The sequence below is a fragment of the Saccopteryx leptura genome, chromosome X, assembly GCF_036850995.1.
Source record: "Saccopteryx leptura isolate mSacLep1 chromosome X, mSacLep1_pri_phased_curated, whole genome shotgun sequence".
NCBI classification, from domain to species: domain Eukaryota; kingdom Metazoa; phylum Chordata; class Mammalia; order Chiroptera; family Emballonuridae; genus Saccopteryx; species Saccopteryx leptura.
This window is the reverse complement of record NC_089516.1, coordinates 124,900,038-124,922,375: the sequence shown is the minus strand read 5'-3', so window position 1 is coordinate 124,922,375 and position 22,338 is coordinate 124,900,038. Positions and strand designations below refer to the sequence as shown.

Here is a 22,338-nt window from a genome sequence, read left to right as displayed (position 1 = left end):
TCCTCCTGTTCCTCTTTTTCGCTCTCCTCCCCTCTCCTTTTCTGCCCTCTCCTCCTCTCCTCTCCCACAGCCATGGCTCGAATAGTTCAAGCAGTTTGGCCACAGGTGCTAAAAATGGCTCCATGACCCTGCCTTAGGTGCTGAAATATACTGCTCACAAAAATTAGGGGATATTTTATCACTTTATATTCATTTTGAAATGTCCCCTAATTTTTGTAAGCAGTACAGTTTGGTTGCTGAGCAACAGAGAAGCAGCCCCAGATGATCAGAGCATCGCCCTGTGGGGAATTGCTGGGTGGATCCCAGTCAGAGTGCATTCAGCGGTCTCTCTGCCTCCCTGCTTCTCCACCTCTCACTTAATAAAAAATAAAAGTTTTTTGCTTATATTTTAAAAATAAGGCCTGACTAGGCAGTAGTGCAGTGCATAGAGCATCGGACTGGGATGCGGAGGACCCAGGTTCGAGACCCTGAGGTCACCAGCTTGAGCACAAGCTCATCTGGTTTGAGTAAAGCTCACCAGCTTGGATCCAAGGTCCCTGGCTCGAGCAAGGGGTTACTCGGTCTGCTGAAGGCCCGTGGTCAAGGCACATATGAGAAAGCAATCAATGAACAACTAAAGTCTTGCAACGAAAAACTGATGATTGATGCTTCTCATCTCTCTCCGTTCCTGTCTCTCCTATCTATCCCTGTCTCTGACTCTCTCTCTGTCTCTGTAAAAAAAAAAAAGACTTTTTAGAGCTTTTAATAGGCTAACAAAAAAAAAAATAAAACCATATCTCTCCAAACAAGGGATATTGTATATGTCCCCAAAACATTTGACCAGTGAACCATCTATTTGTTCAATGTCTGTTAACATTTCTTGAGGAATAGGGTTTGGGAAACATTGGTCTTGGTGCTCTGCAGTTCATCTTTTAATCTAATTTTGGAAGGAAGTGAGATGTAAAGCTCTATTTCACTATGAAGCTTTTAACATAATGCTTTAGCCCATATTTTACTAAGCTCAAGGGTGAGTTGTAGTTGTGTAGAGTAATACTAGGTTTAGAAAGCTAAGAAAGAGACGGATGGGCTGGCCATGTGGACTATCTCTCTTATGTGGTTCACATGACCTGTGGTCACTCTTTATGCCTACTAGGTTGTATTTTTTGACTTGTCATTAATATAGGACTTAACTCAGCAAGTTTAAGTTGCTCGAATCATGCATGTTTTCAGAAGGGTCTGCTGGCATAACTTGCCTTGGCTAACTCCTAGAAACTGAGGCTTTGTTACTAACTGATGAGTGTTGTTCCAGCTTTTCAACATCATTTATACAAAAATTAGGATTATGCTGGACACTTGCTTTTCTTCTGGGAGTCTGAAGGTTTGGTGACTGAACTTCATAAAAAATCTGGGCTCTTAGATTCAAAAGAGCTTCCCTGGCAAAAACAAACAAAAACAAAAAAACCTCATGCATGTCGCTAGGGTTTTAAGTGTGTCTTATCCAGCATCCTCCAGTCTCCACCCAGTATACTTCTTTCTCCTTTATTAATCCTGCTCTGTATTCTTTCACTGCAATAAGTCAGAACTGCGTGTATCGCAGCTTACAAATCTTTAATTCCCTTACTAGAACATCAAACTTGGGAGTAGTCTCGGAGACTGACACACCTTGGGTGCCAATCTTTTTATGACTTTCAAGTACCTAAGAAGTAGGCGGTCAGCAGTCAATAGAGGAAATACTATTCTATTAATACAAAGGATCACCAGGCAGCCTTCAAAGTATTTTTATTTGTATAATTGCTTACAAAATACTCGAAAACTATAGCAGGCTTCAGAACGATGCCCTGACCAACTGAAATACCTGGCTAGGGCTACAGACAATTTTTTTCTATCCTTGGAACAGATCACTACTGTTTTTGGTTGACTATATCATAGTATTAAAAATGTATTTTATTATCATCATCTTTAGCACATTGCATGTATGCTGACAAACGAAAATGCAGATTTGAGTCCAACTAAAAGGATAGTAGATTAATATCTCCTCCCATCTCAGGACTTTGGGCAAATGCTTATTGAATGGAATGGCAGACAGTTTGAACAAGAAAAATTAGTCCTGCTTCTCATTTGCACTCTCTGACAGTCTCTTGCTGTCTGCCTCACTGTTTATTTAACAAATAGAGTGGGGCAAAAGTAGGGTTACAGCTGTTCATATAGAAAATAATACAATAATAAATGCAACAATAAACTGTTCTGTGTACTCAAAACTGTGAACCTACTTTTGCCCCACACTGTATTTATTGAGTGCCTAACATATGCCGGGCACCGCTTTACGGAAGCGAACAAAACAAAGTTGTGCTTTAAAGCCTTTGCATTAGGTGGAGAAAGTGTGTGCATGTGGGGGGCGGGGAGAGCCCTGAATATAGCTGTATGCCCGTTAGTAGCAAGCACTGCAGGAAGAAAATACAGGAGCGTAGAGAACACCAGGGCTTAAGTAGAGAGTGAAAGAGCAGTTTCTGCTTTTTATATGGAGTTGTCAAAGAGAACCTCTCCAAAAGAACTAGGAAAGCCATGTGGGTATCTGGGAGAAAATTCTCCAGGCAGAGGGAATGGTAAGGCAGCGAGGTGAGCATGTACCTAAGGCGTTGCTGGAGCTCAGTAAACAAGTGTGAGAAAGAGTAGTGGGAAGGCAAGCAGTAGCAGTAGAATGGAAGGTAGATGGTGTGCGGCCCTGGTCGGCAAACTGTGGCTCGAGAGCCACATGCGGCTCTTTGGCCCCTTGAGTGCAGCTCAAAGGCCAGCTTAGCAGTGCCCTGATTAAGTTCATAACAGTGTACCTACCTATATAGTTTAAAAAATTTGGCTCTCAATAGAAATTTCAATCGTTGTACTGTTGATATTTGGCTCTGTTGACTAAGGAGTTTGCCGACCACTGGTGTGGGCATCACAAGCTAGAGTCAGGATTTTGGAGTGTTATGAGAAGCCATTGGAGAGTTTAAGCATGTGAAAGATTACTATGGAAGCTATGGAAAGAATAGACTGTTGGGAGGGAAAATGGAAACATGGAGAAGGTAGGAGGCTATTCAAAATTCCAGGCAAGTGGCTTAGATTGGTATCATGGCAGTGGTTGGAGGGAATGAAAAGTGGAAAGATTGTTTTTGAATGTCAAGTTGACAGTTTTTATTAATGGGTTGGATGTTGAGTGTGTGAGAAAGAGAAAAGTTAAAAGTAACCAACTTGCCTGACCAGGCGGTGGCACAGTGCATAGAGCGTCAGACTGGGATGCAGAGGACCCAGGTTCAAGACCCTGAGGTCGCCAGCTTGAGCGCTGGCTCATCTGGTTTGAGCAAGACTCACAGTCTTGTACCCAAGGTTGCTGGCTCGAGCACATGGTTACTCAGTCTGCTGCAGCCCCCATTCAAGACACATATGAGAAATCAATCAATGAACAACTTAAGGAGCCACAACAAAGAATTGATGCTTCTCATCTCTCTCCCTTCCTGTCTGTCCCTATCTGTCCCTCTCTCTGACTCTGTCTCTTTAAAAAAAAAAAAAAAAGTAACCAACTTCTTTTGTCCTGAGCAGTTATAAGAATGGCGTTCCCAAAGACTGAAATATTGGAAAGAATAGGAAAGGAACCGATTTCTTTTTTCAGGGTACATGTGGGGACATCTAGAGTTCAGTTTTGTCTGTGTTGATTTGAAATGCCTGTACTAGATACCAGGGAATGATTTTGGGTAGGCAGTTGGATGGATGCTATTTTAAATCATGAAACTGGATAATATAGTTATAAGTACAGGTAAAGGAAAAAGATTTCTCAGAACTATACCTTGGGAAACTTTCTGTCTGTCCTTTTATCTTGCTGGGTTTTGACTGAGATTTTTTTCCCCTCTTTCCTTCTCTTGAGCACATTTAGGCGAATCTCCTTTTTTTTTAATTTTTTTATTTTTTTTTGTATTTTTCTGAAGCTGGAAACGGAGGCAGTCAGACAGACTCCCCACATGCGCCCGACCGGGATCCACCCGGCACGCCTACCAGGGGGCAATGCTCTGCCCATCCGGGGCGTTGCTCTGTTGCTACCAGAGCCACTCTAGCGCCTGGGGCAGAGGCCAAGGAGCCATCCCCAGTGCCCGGGCCATCTTTTGCTCCAATGGAGCCTTGGCTGTGGGAGGGGAAGAGAGAGACAGAGAGGAGGGAGAGGGGGAGGGGTGGAGAAGCAGATGGGCGCTTCTCCTGTGTGCCCTGGCCGGGAATCGAACCCGGGACTTCTGCACGCCAGGCCGACACTCTGCCACTGAGCCAACCGGCCAGGGTTTAGGTGAATCTCTTAACACCGCCTATCCTGTGATACGAGCCAGTGTACTATACTGCTGAAATAGTCTTAAGATGAAACTGACATAGTAATACGAACACATATATTTATATATTGCTATAAACTTTATAAAGAACTTTTATTTATTAGATGCCTGCTGTGCACCAGAAACTTCTAGGTACTTTCATAAGTGTTACCTCACTTGGTTTTTCTAAATGATTACTTGTGTTTTAAAGATTTTACTTATTGATTTTTTTTTTTTTTTGAGAGGCGAGAGAAAAGGGTGGGGGTGTGCGGGAAGCATCAGCTATAGTAGTTGCCTCTCGTGTGTGCCCTGACTGGGCAGGCCTGGGTGTCAAACCGGCCACCTCAGCATTCCAGGTCGATGCTCCATCCACTGTGTCACCACAGGTCAGGCTTGTGCTTTAAATGGAAATAGTGAAGGGCCTAAAAAGATAGGAGTTTAGAGAAGACATTCCTTTGTATCTGTATGTTGTTTTAAGTTTACATAGAAATACAATTTTAATTAATAAGAACATATACATAAATGTTATAATTGATAATATATAATATATAGTAGAAGAAACACAGCTACAAGCAAATGACTTAGCTATCTTCTGAGTCCTGTCTCCTACTGGGAAAATGAGAACAGGACTGGGTTTCAGAAGGGCACAGAGGGCTCACGCAGTACATTGGGATCGGTTCTTCTTTATGCTTCTTGTACCCACGCTGTCCGGTATCATAGCCACTAGCCATATGTGTCTATTTAAATTAGTTAAAATTCAGTAAGATTTCAAAATGAGTCTCTCTGTTGGACTTCCCACATTTCCGGTGCTCAGTGGCCAGATGTGGTTAGTGGACACCATAGTGGACAGTTCACCTGCAGAACACTATCATCCATCTGGAACATCCTATTGGGCAACACTGCTTACACAACCATTTTTATAACACCTTTTGTGGAGAGTCTGGTTAAATTGGATGTTAGAAAGTTCAGTGTGTTTTACCAAGTTGTAAAACAAATGGAAATAATAATTTTAAAAGAATTTGTTGTTTTCAAGGATAAAAATTAGAATAGTTTATTTTCATACTGTCATGTCTTTAAGTAGTTCTACTTCCAATTTACATTCAAAATGCTTTCAGCCTACAAATAGTGTAGAACTTGTCCCGTTGACACTTACTTATTATCTGTACACAGAAGAAAGGGGTTCACCGCTGTACAAAGTGCAGACTGCAGTTTCTGACCTGCAAGGAGAAGCTGGAGCACAAGACCCAGCACCGCACGTTCATAAAACCCACAGAGCTAGAAGGCCTGCCCCCTGGCTCAAAAGTGAGTTTCCAGTGTGTGTTTCAACATCTTGTGTGATGATCAACTCCTGACTGCTTTTATCTGATGCATATAATATTAAAAACTGACTTCTGATTGTCATTAAGATTCCAATTTGCAGTTTTCTCTTCCGTTTGGAAAGGAAATTTCCTCTCCATTCTTTCTGAGCTGAGTGACGTGCTCTATGGCCATTCCTCAGGAGTGAGAGCAACAGGTTAACGAGTCTGATCACGTGTTGTTTCAGTTCCACAGGCTGTTTCTAGCTATGCCAGCTGGCAGCATACATGTCCGCTTTGGCCCCTAGACTGGAAGGTCAGGAATCATGTCTAATTGATTTTTACGTCTCTAGCATCTGGCAGAGTGCCTTGAATGCCATACATAGTATGTGGAAGGTGGTCTTACTGAGTCTGTTCTCAGAGAAGCAAGTTCTGCTTCAGAACGGCATCGCTGTTTCAGGAGCACAAACACATCTGAGTGCAAAATCCCTTTTCCCTGTTTGCCTTATGGACATTTGCTCTGCCTACTTGACAAAGTCAGTCAGCTCCTGTCTATTCCAGTGGAGAGATGCAGAATCCCAAGGGAAAAACTCACAAACGTTTATATTTGGCTTTGAATGTGAGTGGGTCTTCTCTACTGCTCACAAAAGTTAGGGAATACTTCAAAATGAATATGAAGTGATAAAATATCCCCTCATTTTTGTGAGCAGTATAGCTGAATTAACATACAACATAAAGCAATGTTTCTGAAGATGTAGACCAAGGAAAATTACGTAGGGTCCTTCCCTGTAATCCATTCATTCCACGCTGTTACTGACATGCAGAATAGTAATCAGTACAGTCCTCCTCATGTCTTCCCTTAGTAGTAGTAATAATTAGTGTATTACATTATAACATCATTATAATATTGACCATAATGATTGGTACTAAGTGTCCTGTAGTACTTGAGAATTCATCTTTCAGTGTGCTTTGTCATGCATTCTGTTAATGTAGTCCCTGTAACAATTCAATGAGGTAGACAAGGCAAGTATTATTCCCATATTATCAGTGAGGAGGCTTAGAGCGAATGTTGCGTACTCAAATTCACATGGTTAGGAAGAGGTAGTATTGAATTTTACCTTGGGTCTTTTTACTCCTAGTTCATTGTTCTCTATAATACAAAACCACGTGAATTACCTATTCTAAATATGTACTGAGTGATAAGTTTTATGTTAGCTCCCTTAAAGGAAATTCTGATATTATGAACTGTCCATGATGGATGATGAATTAATGTAACTAACCTCTATAATAACCTTGGGAACCATGAATTCTGCCCTGTGAGTCCCAGAAACAGCAGGTCACATTTACTGGAGGGCTGTTTTATAGTTACCAAGACTAATACAGCCTTTTTCAGAGTTATTATTTCAGGCCTTTGAGATTTAAATATTGACCTCTAAATCTGTGAAAGGTATTTAATTATATCAGAGCATAAAATAGCCATGGAATTGTGTTCTTTTGATATTCATATAATTAGCACTCTTAATCATCCATTAATATCCATGTTAACTTATAACAGTAAATAAATATTAAGGTAAATTTCATTTAATTGGTATGACCATTTAGAATAAATGGAAGAGTGAACTGATTCTGGTTTACACTCGCTATTTTTAAGTAATGATTTCTAATTTTTGGTATTATGATGTTTTTTGAAACAGCTGTATTGAGAGAAAATTCATATACCGTACTATTAACCCATTTAAAGTGTACAATTCAGTGTTACTCAGCACACTCAGAGTTGTACAAGCATCACTACAGTCCATTTTGGAACATTTTCATCACTCCCAAAAGAAACCCCTACCCGTTGGCAGTCACTTCCTGTCCCCCTCTACCAGTTCCAGGCAAACCTTCTTCATTCACTTTCTGTCCCAGTGGATTTTCCTGTTCTGGACTTTCATATGAATGGAACCCTACAATAGTGATATTTTATGACTGACTTATTTCACTTAGCAGTGTTTCTGGGGTTGTCCATTTTGTGGCTTGTGTCAACATTTCACCCTTTTTATGGCTGTATCAGTGCTTACGTATCAGCACTTCATTCTTCTGTGTGGCTGAATATTACTCCATTGTAGGGATATACCATATTTTCTTCATCCATCCATCAGTTGATGGGCATTTAAATTGTTTCCAGGTTCTGGCTATATAAACAAAGCTGCTATGAAAATTCATGTATAAGTTTTTATGTGAATATAGTTTTTAATTTTCTTTGGGTGGAATTGCTAGGATGAGCCACCTAAGAGTGAGATTGCTAGGTTACATGATAACACTGATGTGCAATATTCTGAGGAACTGCCCGACTGTTTCCCAGAGCTGCTGACCATGGTACGTTCTCACTAGCAGTATATGACAAGTGCAGTTTCTCCACATCTTGGCAACACTTATTATCTGCCTTTTTTATTACAGCAATTTTAGTTGGTCTGAAGTGGTATCTCATTGGAGTTTTTATTTACATTTCCTTGATGATTAGTGATGTTGAGCTTATTTTTGTGTATTTGTTGACTATTTATATATCTTCTTTGAATAAATATTCAGATCACTTGCCCATTTTTCTAAGTATTTTTCAATTATAGTTTCCATTCAGTATTATTTTGTATTAGTTTCAGGTGTACAACATAGTGGTTAGACAATTAAATACTTAGCAAAATGTCTGCCCTGAATTTCCAGTACCCACCTGGCACTGTACATAGTTATTACAGTATACCTGCCCATTTTATTTATTTACTTATTTAGGATTTGACTTACTGATTTTAGAGGAGAGAGAAAGAGAGAAAGGTAGGGGGTGAAGAACGGAAAACATCAACTCGTTGCTTCCTGCATGTGCCCTGACTGGGCAAGCCCAGGGTTTTGAACCAGTGACCTCAGCGTTCCAGGTCAACACTATCCACTGCACCACCGCATATCAGGCTGTACTTGCCTGTTTTTAAATTGAATTATTTGTCTTTTTTTTTCCTTTGTGTTGAATTTATTGTGTGACACTGGTTAACTAAATTATACAGGTTTCAGGGGTACAATTACAACACATCTTTGTACACTGTACTAATGTGTTCACCACCCCAGGTTAGTTATTTGTCTTGATACTGAGTTGTACGAGTTCTTCCTATATTTATATTCTATATACCAAGTCCTTTATTAGATATATGTTTTCCAAATGTTATTTCTCATTCTGTAGTTTATCTTTTTACTTTCTTAATAGTATCCTTTGAAGCACAAAAGTTTTAAATTTTTATGAAGTCTAATGTATCTGGGGTTTTTCTTAGATTGTTTTTGCTTTTAGTGTCATATTTAAGAAATTATTGCCTAACCCAAGTTCTCAAAGACTTACTATGTTTTCTTCTAAGAGTTTTATAGTTTTAGCTGTTAGAATTTCATCTGCTGATACATTTTGAGTTAAACTTTATACCTAGTAGGATCCAAAACCATTTTCATGTAGATAGCCATTTGTCCTCGCCCCATCTGTAGGTCAGATCGTCTCCCTCATTAAATTGTTTTGGCACCCACCCTTGTCAAAAACCTACTGACCATACTGGGAGTTTGGCAGTGATCATTTTATTTGTCTAAATTTTTCTTTTATTGATTTTAGAAAGAGAGGAAGGGGGGGAGAGAGACAGGAGTATCAATCTGCTTCTGTATGTGTCCTGATCAGGGATCAAACTGGCAACCTCTGTGCTTCTGGATGGCGCTCTAACCAACCGAGCTGTTCAGCCAGAGCTGCAGTGATCTTTCTAATACTGTGATTATTAATTGTATAATACTGTATATTGCCTTCATATTTATAGGTTACTATTCGAGCTTCATTTGGACCTCCTAATTCAAACTCATCAACTACATCTCCCAGTGATATTCCAAGCACTTCTTCTCTCCAGGTCTCACCTCCAAAGTCTAAAAATAGACCTGCTAAAAAGTCCACAAAATCAAACTCAAGCAAACCTAAGATACGTAAGGCTCGTGCAGCTACAACCACTGCAAGTAAAGTATCTAATATAACTAAGCAAAATAGTGCTGTCGTTAAACACAAAGCAGAAACCACTCATAAGCAAAAGAAATGCAACAAGAAGAACAAAATCACCATAGCTTATAAGGAATTAAGGTAATATATTTTATTCTTTATTTGCCATGTCAATCTAATATTAAAGGTTTATTTTAATATAATTTACCATATCACAAAACTCCTTGTACATTTACATGATTACTTATCTGGCATAAAGGCCTAGCAGTAAAAGATATTTTTTACAACTGTTGGGCAGAACTTGAATTAGTGTGTTTATTATATATTTGTTGTCTTTTTATTCTAATCTTATATTTTGTGTTTTTATCTTATGATAGTTAAATTGGTTAATATGAGCCTCTTTGTTCCAGAAGGTTAATTGCTGTTAGATTTTTTTACACTTATTCTAGCATGTTATTTCAAATTATAAGTCTGTTTAAGGCTGTTAACTTAAATATTTTAATTTCAGTTAATGTTAATAAGGCTTTATTTAGCCAGAGGCAGATTAAGGTTGGTTGAGGCCCCGGGCGCAGAAGAAAATATTGAGCACCTTGTCATTAGAAAAAAGTGTAAAGTAGAGGTTTTGTGAGGCCGTTCAGAATTCCAGGCCCAGGGCGCACCCAGTGTGCCCACCGTTAAATCCACCTCTTGCTTTACTTTGTTATTTTTGTTTTACTATATAAATTTTATCAATTTTTTCTGTCTCCATAAGGTGCTGTCGAAAAGCTTACAAGTGCATTGAGTGTCATTTCAAAATAAAAGATTTTGCAAGCCACTTTTCCATATGCATGAACTGTAGTTTTTGCAAATACATCACTAACTGTAACAAAGCCTACATAAATCATGTGGTGAGGTAAGTTAAAGATGTGTATTGCCAATTAGAACTGCCATTCAAAACGTTTGCGTATTACATCATGGAGCCAAAGATCTAGCAAGAGGGAATTTCTAGGTATTACTAATACTATTGTTTAACATAGTAACTCATGAAATTAGTAGAATAAAAATTTTAAGAAGTTAGACCATTAAAATTAAAATAAGTTTGTTAAGAAAATTTCTTTTTCTAAGTCTTTGAAAAAGTGGTTATTTCCAAACATAAATTTTTAGTAAAAGGCGAAAGATTTATGCGATCTGAAGAGAAACTAGAGTATCCAAACATAAATTTTTAATGTTTTCAACATATTTATTAAATAAATACATTTAACCACATGAGCAATTGCTTTGAGAGAGACCAGATAGGTCGAAGATGCTAAGACCATTATTGGCACTCATGTGTGCACATTCTCTCTCTGTCCCTCCTCCTTCCCCCCACTCCTCTTTGCCTTCTCATCCATCAGTCTGTCCATTAGTCTTTCAAGCCATCCATCTTTTTTTCTCTCTTTTTTTTTTTCAGTGAGACGAGGGGAGACAGAGACAAACTCCTGCATGCACCCAGACCAGGATCCACCTGGCAAGCCCACTAGGGGGCAATGCTCTGCCCATCTGGGGACCTTGCGCAGTTGTCACTGGAGCCATTTTTTAGCACTTGAAATGGAGGCCATGGAGCCATCCTCCACACCCAGGGCCACCTTACTCTAATCGAGCTATGGCTGCAGGAGGAGAGGAGAAGCGAGAGAAGGAGTGGTGGAGAAGCAGATGGGCGCTTCTCCTGTGTGCCCTGACCAGGACTCAAACCCTGGGACATCCACATGCCGGGCCAACACTCTACCGCTGAGCCAATTGATCAGGGACGAGCCATCCGTCTTTGCATTCATTCAGTGAAATGTGAGAGACTGTAGGGATATTACAGACATGATGTTACTATTGGAATTTCATTTACTACATCAATTCAATTTACTTATTTGAGTTTCTACCATATACTTTATGCTAGAAAAGAAAAATGTTAGTGTCCACATTATTTTTATTTATTTTAGTAAGAGACAGAAACAGGAAGAGAGAGATGAGAAGCATTAAGTCATAGTTGCATCACTTTAATTGTTCATTGATTGCTTTCTCATATGTGCCTTGAGTGGGGGGCTCTAGCCGAGTCAGTGCCCCCTTGCTCAAGCCAGTGACCTTTGGGCTCAGGTGTTTTACCTCATATCAAATATAAGTATGTCAGTCCTGACTGGTGGCTCAGTGGATAGAGCATCGGCCCGCCATATGGACATCCTAGGTTTGATTTCCAGTCAGGGCGCACAGGAGAAGCAACTATCTGCTTCTCTCCCCCTTTTCTCTCTTTTCTCCTCCCGCAGCCAGTGGCTCAGTTGGTTCAAGCATCGGCCTCAGGAACTGAGGATAGCTCAGTTGGTCTGATCGTGATTACCTTGGGTGCTAAAATAGCTTCAGGTTGCCGGGTGGATCCCAGTTGGGGTGCATGCAGAAGTCTGCCTCACTATCTCTCCTCACCTAAATATGTGTATGTCTTATCTACTTGGTAGAGCAATTCTTTGTAGTCACCATAGCACCTATTCTGGGGATATATTTTGGGGATTATAACTAACCAGAATCTTTTCCAAGCATACACAATATGCTTATAATAGTTACCTTGTGTCTACGGGTAACCTATGACCTGGTATGTTGGCTGGCTTGGGTCTGCTGGTGCAAACTAGGGCTAGTGCTTCCCGAAACTTACTGTGTATAATAATCACCTGAAAAACTTGATGAAATTTATTTCTAGGCCATACTCCCAGAGATTTATCTGGTAAAAGTGGAGTGGAACCTGAGACTTTATATTTCTAATAAGCTCCTGGGTAATGCAGACACTGCTGGTCCCTGGACCACACTGTGCAGCAACAAATCAGTGTCTCTCTGGCTCTCTCCCTTTCTCTCTATAAAATCAATTAAAATTAAATACTGCTGTGCTGTCCCAACCCTAGCTAATCCTGCCTGGCTTCCTGATACAAAGAAAACTTTTTCAGTTTAAATGTTACTTACTGATTGTAGAGCAAGAGGAAAGGAGGGAGGGAGGGAAAGGAGACACCGATTTGTTCCACTTCTTTATGCATTTATTGGTTGATTCTTGTCTGTGCCCTGACTGGGAATCAAACCTACAACCTTAGCATAGTGGGGACAGTAACCAGATGAGCTACACTGTCCAGGCCTTACCAGTATGAAAGGGAATATAAGAGCTGATGCCATTGACTGCAAAGTTTGGATAATGGTTTTCTGTTCTGTGTGTAAAGGAATTATTGTTTTAACTTCTGATCTCTGCTTCCCTTAACTCGCTTTCCTTAAAAGCTCTCCTAGTAATTGCAAAAGATTACTTAAATATTTTACTATACTGATAGTAAGTAAAGTCATTTAGTCCAAATAACATTTACTTTGAGGATCATTCAGATTGTCCCTACTTAGTAAGTATGTATGTTAAGATTTAGAAAGTGATTATTATTTGTAACAGTTATTGTAGAAAATACATTATTAGAAAATAACTTTTAGAGTGTGTTCAACTCTTAATAGTTGGCAATTTTTATTAGCTGGTTTGTATTTTTAACTTTGAGATTTCTTATATAAATAATAGTGAGGGTACTGATCATTTAAGAATGCTCTCAACGGCCTGATGGCTTCACAAGTGAATTCTACCAAATATTCAAAGAAGAACTAACTCCTATCCTTCTCAAGCTATTTCAAAAAATTCAAGAGGAAGGAAGACTTCCAAACTCCTTTTATGAGGCGAGCATAATTCTGATTCCAAAACCAGGCAAAGACAACACAAAAAAAGAAAATTATAGGCCAATATCCCTGGTGAACTTAGATGCAAAAATCCTCAACAAAATATTAACAAACCGGATCCAGCAATACATGAAAAAAATCATACACCATGATCAAGTGGGATTTATTCTTCGGAGGCAAGGCTGGTACAATATTCGCAAATCAATCAATGTGATTCATCACATAAACAAAAGAAAGGAGAAAAACCACATGATAATTTCAATAGATGCAGAAAAAGCATTTGATAAAATCCAGCACCCATTCATGATCAAAACTCTCAGCAAAGTGGGAATACAGGGAACATACCTCAACATGATAAAGGCCATCTATGACAAACCCACAGCCAACATCATACTCAATGGGCAAAAATTAAAAGCAATACCCTTAAGATCAGGAACAAGGCAGGGGTGTCCCCTTTCTCCACTCTTATTCAACATAGTCCTGGAAGTCCTAGCCACAGCAATCAGACAAGAAAAATAAATAAAAGGCATCCAAATTGGAAAAGCAGAAGTAAAACTATCATTATTTGCAGATGACATGATATTGTATATAGAAAACCCTAAAATCTCAGTCAAAAAACTACTAGACACCCAAAGCAATTTATAAATTCAATGCAATACCAATTAAAATACCAATGACTTACTTCAAAGATACAGAACACATATTCCAAAAATTTATATGGAACCAAAAGAGAACACGAATAGCCTCAGCAATCTTGAAAAGGAAGAATAAAGTGGGAGGTATCACACTTCCAGATATCAAGTTATATTATAAGGCCATTGTACTCAAAACAGCATGGTACTGGCATAAGAACAGGCACATAGATCAATGGAACAGAACAGAGAACCCAGAAATAAACCCACAGCTCTGGACAACTGATATTTGACAAAGGAGATAAGGAAATAAAATGGAGTAAAGACAGCCTCTTCAACAAATGGTGTTGGGAAAATTGGACAGCTACCTGCAAAAAAATGAAACTAGACCACCAACTTACACTACTCACAAAAATAAACTCAAAATGGATAAAAGACTTAAATGTAAGCCGTGAAATCATAAGCATATTAGAAGAAAACATAGGCAGTAAGCTCTCTGACATCTCTTGCAGCAATATTGCTGATTTGTCTCCACAGGCAAGTGAAATAAAAGACAGGATAAACAAATGGGACTTTATCAAACTAAAAAGCTTTTGCACAGCTAAAGACAACAAGAACAGAATAAAAAGACAAACTACACAATGGGAGAATATATTTGACATTGCGTCTGATAAGGGGTTAATAACCAAAATTTATAAAGAACTTGTAAAACTTAATACCAGGAAGACAAACAATCCAATCCAAAAATGGGCAAAAGAAATGAATAGACACTTCTCCAAAGAGGACACACAGATGGCCAATAGGCATATGAAAACATGTTCAACTTCACTAATGATTAGAGAAATGCAAATTAAAACCACAATGAGATATCACCTCACACCAGTCAGAATGGCGCTCATCAATAAAACGACACAGAATAAGTGCTGGCGAGGATGTGGAGAAAAGGGAACCCTCCTGCATTGCTGGTGGGAATGCAGACTGGTGCAGCCACTGTGGAAAACAGTATGGAGATTCCTCAAGAAAATAAAAATCGAACTGACTTTTGACCCAGCTATACCACTCTTAGGAATATACCCTAAGAACACCACAGCACTGTTTGAAAAGAAGAAATGCACCCCCATGTTTATGGCAGCATTGTTCACAATAGCAAAAATCTGGAAATAGCCCAAGTGTCCATCAGAGGACTAGTGGATTAAAAAGCTTTGGTATAGGCCCTGGCCGGTTGGCTCAGTGGTAGAGCGTCGGCCTGGCGTGCAGAAGTCCCGGGTTCGATTCCCGGCCAGGGCACACAGGATAAGCGCCCATCTGCTTCTCCACCCCTCCCCCTCTCCTTCCTCTCTGTCTCTCCCCCTCCCGCAGCGAGGCTCCATTGGAGCGAAGATGGCCCGGGCGCTGGGGATGGCTCCTTGGCCTCTGCCCCAGGCGCTAGAGTGGCTCTGGTCGCAACAGAGAGACGCCCCAGAGGAGCAGAGCATTGCCCCCTGGTGGGCAGAGCGTCGCCCCCTGGTGGGCATGCCAGGTGGATCCCGGTCGAGCGCATGTGGGAGTCTGTCTGACTGTCTCTCCCCGTTTCCAGCTTCAGAAAAATACAAAAAATAAAAATAAAAATAAAAAATAAATTAAAAAAAAAAGCTTTGGTATATATCAATATATACTATGGAATACTACTCAGCCATAAGAAATGATGACATAGGATCTTTTACAACATGGATGGGCCTTGATAACATTATACTGAGCGAAACAAGTAAATCAGAAAAACTAAGAACTATAGGATTCCATACATAGGTGGGACATAAAGATGAGACTCAGAGACATGGACAACAGTGTTGGGGTTACAGGGTGGGGGGAGGAGAGGGAGGGGGTTGGGGGAGGGGAGGGGCACAAAGATCATGGCTTTTCAGCATTTGCCATATTCCCCCTTTAATGTATAGACAGACAGCAAATATTTACTTATGGTGTTTCCACTATAAAGACTGCTTGCTGTCTTAGGGACAAATGCTGATGAACTATTTCAGCAGTTCCTCCTTCTTCAGAGACTTATATGTCAACATAGAGCTCCATGTTTCATAGGACATACTCAAGCTCACTCCATGATCCCTGGAGCTTTAGCACAAGGGAATGCCCCCCCTTTTTTTTTCTTTTCTTTTTTTTTCTCTTTTATTTATTTTTTTATTGTTGTATTTTTTTCTTTTATTTATTTATTTTTTGTATTTTTCTGAAGATGGAAATGGGGAGGCAGTCAGACAGACTCCGCCATGCACCTGACCGGGATCCACCTGGCATGCCTACCAGGGGGAAATGCTCTGCCCATCTGGGGTGTTGCTCTTTTGCAACCAGAGCCATTCTAGTGACTGAGGCAGAGGCCGTGGGGCCATCCTTAGTGCCCGGGGTGACTTTGCTCCGGTGGAGCCTTGGCTGCGGGAGGGGAAGAGAGAGAGATAGGAAGGAGAGGGAGAGGGGTGGAGAAATAGATGGGCGTTTCTTCTGTGTGCTCGGACTGGGAATCGTACCCGGGAATTCTGCACACCAGGCCAAGGCTCTACCACTGAGCCAACCGGCCAGGGCCTAGGAATGCCCTTGTTGTTCAAACTACCCAAAAGAAAATTATATAGAGCAACCATGACAGACCGAGCAAGTCAGTCTCATACTATTCATCACCAGAACGCTGCAGTCTGGTGTAAACAGTTTCAACTTTCTCGGGAAGCAGCACGGCAGATTGGGAAATCCTGTCCAAGGGGTCCTATACTGCCTCTTCATTTAGAGTTAACCCTCAAGGACCCCTATCAGGACAACTTTGGCAGATGGATGTTACTCATATATCTTCATTTGGCAAACAGTCGTATGTCCACATTACAGTGGATACATATTCCGGATCTATAGTAACCTCTGTCAGAACAGGAGAGGCTGCTAAGCATGTTATAGCTCATTGTCTGTATGCATTGTTCTATTGGATTTCCTAAACTGGCTAAACTGAAAATGCTCCTGCATATGGGGCAAAAGCATTCACTGTATTTTGTCATGCTTACAATCTTTAAAGTTAAGGTATTATTAAAGTGTACTCAGCAAACATTTTAAGGTCAATTTAAAAAAAAAAATTTTTTTAAAGGGGGTAGTCATATCCTGGAACTCCTACGGGTCTACCATATCATACTTTTTACTTAAAAAAAATTTTTTTTACATTTCTTTTGAATGCTGATGAACAGGAGACACCAAATCTTTTTCACCTGCAAACTACTACCTTCTTTATTAGATCCAGCTAATAACACTGTTTTGTCTTTTTCCAAATAGCTCCAGATATATGGAAAAGATTTATATAGGCAGATGGGGATCCTCAAACCCCTCAGCGAGATCTTCTGAGCATGGCTTTTAAGATACCTAGAGGCAGAAAAAGCCCAATAGAGATCAGGGGAACTACCAGCTTTTAGGATACACCCTTAAAGGCTCCAACGCCCCAAAGGGGTCTCATAGGATGCCATCTGGGTCCTGCTTCAATAGTGGAAAGGAAGGTCATTGAGCTAAAGCCTGCCAGGCTTACATGCCTCTGCTGTGAGGAAACAGGGACACTGGAAGGTAGGCTTCCCCCTCGCTCCTCTAAGGGAGGGTTCAGTCTCTTCCAGCCCTGCTCCAGCCACCTATGACCTAACCTTGCCCAGAAAGCTGGGGTTTGCCACTGAAGGCTGAAGGTGCCCAGGGCCATCGGCCCCATCTATGACACTGTGGACGAGCCTAGGGTATTTCTTCCAAGAAGCAGGTAAACTGATCTCATTTGCACAAGGGCCACTTAACTATGTTTTGCCTGAATGGTCAGGTTTTTTATTCTTCCCTCAAAGATCTCTGTTGTGGGTGTTGATAGTCCTATTTTCTGCTGCTTTGCTTAATATATAGTGTTTCCTTAAAAAAAAAAAAAAAAAAAAAAAAAAAGAATGCTCTCAGGGAAATATATTGTTAGAAAATACACAGATAAAGTGAAATGTAATCTTTTGAGGTAAACAGATGACTAATAGAATTTTGTAATTTAGACCTGGGTCTTTTATTCAAAACTAATAAACTAAACAAATATTTGAAATATGGTCGTAAAATTAATATGACTTATTGTGTAATACAATGTCATTTCTCTCTTATCTCTCCAGCTCTCACAGCAGCTATTTAACTAAACCGTCTCTCATTAGGAGGCATTGTGGAACTGTCAGGTAACTTGTTGATCTTTATCCATTTCATCTGTTGAAATATTACAGTAACTTTTCTTAACCTGCTATCAGAGTGCCTAGTGTGGAAAATGGAGTGATTGCTACTGGATATGATAGAGTTCTATTCATTTTACCCTTAGTCAAAGGGGGGATATAGTCTCTGGCTAAATTTTCAGTGATGTTAGTAATTAAGATGAAACTTTCATGGGTTTGTTTTAAAAAATTGAAAACAGGACTCTCCAACAATGCTTGAATTCTAGAGATATTTAAGATACCTGGTAAAGTGTATAACACTTTTTTTGTTTTGATTAATATATAGCTTTAGAATTTGTGAGATTTTTTTTTCTTTTTAAAATAAAGTACACAACTTGTTTACTGTATGCAGGAGGAACTGTTGATGAGCCTATCTAAGGTAGTAATAATTAATTTCGGTTATACCTCACACATTTAACTCAGAATCACTAAATTTAACTACAGTAATACAAGGAGGTTTGTAATGAGCACCCTGAGAGCTGATGATTACAGAGGAGAGGTTTTTACTTATACAAAGAGAAATAAGAGCATTCCAGGTGGAAGAAATAGCTTGAATAAAAATGCAGCAAGGAAGACTGACCAGGCAGTGGCGCAGTGGATAGAGCGTCAGACTGGGATGTGGAGGGCCCAGGTTGAAGACCCTGAGGTCGCCAGCTTGAGTGCGGGCTCATCTGGTTTGAGCAAAAAGCTCACCAGCTTGGACCCAAGGTCGCTGGTTCAAGCAAGGGGTTACTCGGTCTGCTGAAGGCCCACGGTCAAGGCACATATGAGAAAGCAATCAATGAACAACTAAAGTCTTGCAACGAAAAACTGATGATTGATGCTTCTCATCTCTCTCCGTTCCAGTCTCTCTGTCCCTATCTATCCCCCTCTCTGACTCTCTCTCTGTCTCTGTAAAAAAACATGCAGAAAGGAAAAAGGCTGAAGTCATAATACTGTTTGGACGGAGCATGAAGTTCATATAAATAATATTAAGATCAAAATCTGGGGGAGCCTGACCAGGCGGTGGCGCAGTGGATAGAGCATCGGACTGGGATGCGGAGAACCCAGGTTCGAGACCCCGAGGTTGCCAGCTTGAGCACGGACTCATCTGGTTTGAACAAGGCTCACCAGCTTGAGCCCAAGGTCGAGCAAGGGGTCACCTGGTCTGCTGTAGCCCCCCGGATAAGACACATATGAGAAATCAATCAATGAACGACTAAGGAGCCGCAACAAAGAATTGATGTTTCTCATCTCTCTCCCTTCCTGTCTGTCTGTCCGTCCCTACCTGTCCCTCTCTCTGACTCTCTCTGTCTCTGACACACACACAAAAAAATCTGGGGGAATAGTTTATATCCAGATTGTGGAATCCTTGAAAAAGATTAGGAAATTTGGACTTTTAATTTAGGACATTGGAGAAACCACTGGTATTTTGTGTAGACTCAAGAGCACTGAGGAAAGAGCAGTTTGGAGGGTCTAAAGGGTGACTTGTAGCTGTATAAGGCATGTAGACTAAGACTATCACGGTAGTTAAGATGAATTTAGTCCGAGCCTGGGTTAAGGGGGTGAGGTAGTACTGGATCATTTTTAAGAACATGGGCTCTGGAATCCAAGGGCTGAGTTTCAAACCTGGTCTGTCCTCGGTAAGTCATCAAACCTGACCCTATCATTATATAATTATAGCACCTACTTCTTGGGGTTTCTGTAAGATTTACATAAGATCGCATGTCTAAAACTCTCAGCCTGACACCAAAAACGCTCAACAAATTGTTAATATTACTAAATGTTTGAAATACAGTTTTAAGGAAAAAATTGAGATACCTACAATTTTGAGCCTTTGTGTTTTGGGGACATGACACATAAGAGAGACTGTTCAGGAGGAATTGTCAGGGGTGGGGAGGAAAACACACAACTTCAGGTTTCTGATGGTCGTTTCTGACGGCTCCCCGTGACAGCCAGGTGTAAATACACGGGACAGTTCAGACTAGAGCTGCAGGGAAGAGGGCAGTCTAGGTGCTACCGGGTTTTATTGCTGTAGCGGTGAAGTGCTTACATTTCAAGTATTTCCATTTAAAATTAACTAAAAAGTATTAATGCTTTGTTAAGCTAATAATAATAATTACATTATTATTATTCAATAAATTATTAAATGCTTTTTTTTTTTCTTCCAGAAACAGATTGAGTGTCAGAGAGAGGGATAGACAGGGACAGAGAGATGAGAAGCATCAATCATTAGTTTTTCGTTGTGCATTGCGACACCTTAGTTGTTCATTGATTGCTTTCTCATATGTGCCTTGACTGTGGGCCTTCAGCAGACTGAGTAACCCCTTGCTCGAGCCAGCGACCTTGGGTCCACGCTGGTGAGCTTTGTTCAAACCAGATGAGCCCGCGCTCAAGCTGGTGACCTCAGAGTCTCATACCTGGGTCTTCTGCGTCCCAGTCCAACACTCTATCCACTGCACCACCTCCTGCTCAGGCTATTAAATGCTTTTTAAAGCCTTCCCCTTTTTTTCTGATTTTATTGTCTCTTAAGATTTTAGATTGTAGGCTCCATGGAGTGTATACAGAAGGTCCTCAGCAGATGTCTGGTGAATGACTGCCCTAGTCTTGCTTTGCAGATAGGCTAAGGCACAGGAAGAGTGTGCCTTGTACAGTCATACAAGTTGTTAGTGTGGCCACAACTGGGCTTTAGGTCTCTTGACTCTTTTAGCAGCTGGTCTGAGAAGGAACAGTTTATAAAGCACCAACTGTTAGTCTAACTTAGACATGGCTATGCTGTTTTCTAAAGCACCATTTCAGATATATCAGGGTTATGTAACAAAATTGAAAAGGGATAGTCATGATGCATAAAAAGCAAATCAAGAATTACTACTTGGAAAAATAATTATTGAACCTGTATATGGATTTTTATAAAAGATAAAAACCTTTTCTTTCTGTCTTCTTATTTTCATAGGGGCATTACTTTAGTGTGCCTTAAATGTGATTTCCTGACTGATTCTTCTAGTTTAGATCGTATGGCTAAGCACTTAAGTCAACGCAAAACTCATACTTGCCAAGTTGTAACAGAGACTGGTACGTATATATAATTGCGTTACTTTGAATTTCTGATATTTAGTCCTTTATTTTTAATCAGACACAATGTGGGGTCTTAATTTTATTAAATTGATAGTCTCACTTACCGTATATGCTATTTTAAATGTAAAATTCTTCTTCTAATTTCAGTTCCCAGAAGGACCTCAACTCGGAAAACACGCCGGAGTAAGTTTTTCATTCAGTGCATTTTTCTTTGATGAATTTTAGCACTATTGCATATTGTTAATGTATTGTTCTGAGAAATGAAAAATATTATTTTTGTTTTTGTTTTTAAAGCTGCTTGTTGAAACAGATCCCTGCTCTATGGAGTTCATGCAGCCTGGTGCGAGACAAGTTGGAATTTCCTAAGTTCAGAGTTCTGAAGTGTTTGCTCACATGAAAGTGGTTAGACAGCCGAGTTCATGACACTAGCTCTCATTCCTCGGCTCCTTCCAGCTGCCAGGCGGCACTAGTTCCTACTCCACCGTATCTTTGTGTCCGGTTAATATATGTATCTTAACATATACTTTTTTTCTCCAGTTGGCTCCCTCCAAAAAGAACTTTGTTTGCTGTGCTCTTTCTTGCTTTGCTTAAAATAATTTGTGTTCTTCTCTGCTGTGCTTGCCTTCAGAATATTGCATTCTAAATGATGTGGCTATTCATCTGTTTTTGTCTGTTTTGTCTGATTCCTTAGTTCATTTCCTATAAATCTTACATTTTGAGGTCAGATAGTTGTCTTCTCGTTTTGTGTCTGTGGTTGTTCTATTTTTCAGATGCAAAAGCAACACAAAAATTTCAAAAAATGTCCAGGGTACTCCTGGCCGGTGTCCCCTGTCGTTGGACACAACTGATGCCTATCCTCTCTTTGCAAGGAATGTGAATCCTTTACCTTTGAGACCTCCTCTAGGTTGTGGCCTTTGGAAATCAGATCTTGGGGAAAGCTCTTTCCTTCGTGACTGGCTGACACTGATTAGCAAGAGATGACCTCAAGGCCCACCCAATTGAGCACAGCTTCCCAGTGGGGGCTTTGGTTCTCGATCTTAAGCCTACGGGTCAGTTCTGACCAAGAAAGCCCTTCGGATCACAGCTTTGTCACCCGAGTTGGAGTTTAATTGTCCTGGCTGCTTTCCTTGAGTCTCCTTCTAGCATGCATACAGCCAAGGG

General features: G+C 40.3%; 1 protein-coding gene across 3 annotated transcripts in view; it reads left to right on the top strand.

The window, feature by feature from the left end:
- Positions 1 to 21,716, top strand: part of ZNF280C (zinc finger protein 280C) — a 65,585-nt gene extending 43,869 nt beyond the window's left edge. For 2 of the 3 annotated variants that reach the window (XM_066356447.1, XM_066356446.1), the window contains exons 14-20: positions 5,478 to 5,609; positions 9,415 to 9,725; positions 10,336 to 10,476; positions 18,034 to 18,093; positions 21,056 to 21,174; positions 21,325 to 21,360; positions 21,472 to 21,716. In XM_066356447.1, the coding sequence (XP_066212544.1) occupies positions 5,478 to 5,609; positions 9,415 to 9,725; positions 10,336 to 10,476; positions 18,034 to 18,093; positions 21,056 to 21,174; positions 21,325 to 21,360; positions 21,472 to 21,482 (810 nt within the window). In that variant the 3' untranslated portion in view covers positions 21,483 to 21,716. The remainder of the gene's footprint in view (positions 1 to 5,477; positions 5,610 to 9,414; positions 9,726 to 10,335; positions 10,477 to 18,033; positions 18,094 to 21,055; positions 21,175 to 21,324; positions 21,361 to 21,471) is intronic. The other variant, XM_066356448.1, reaches the window with a different exon arrangement.
- Positions 21,717 to 22,338: the final 622 nt, after the last annotated feature.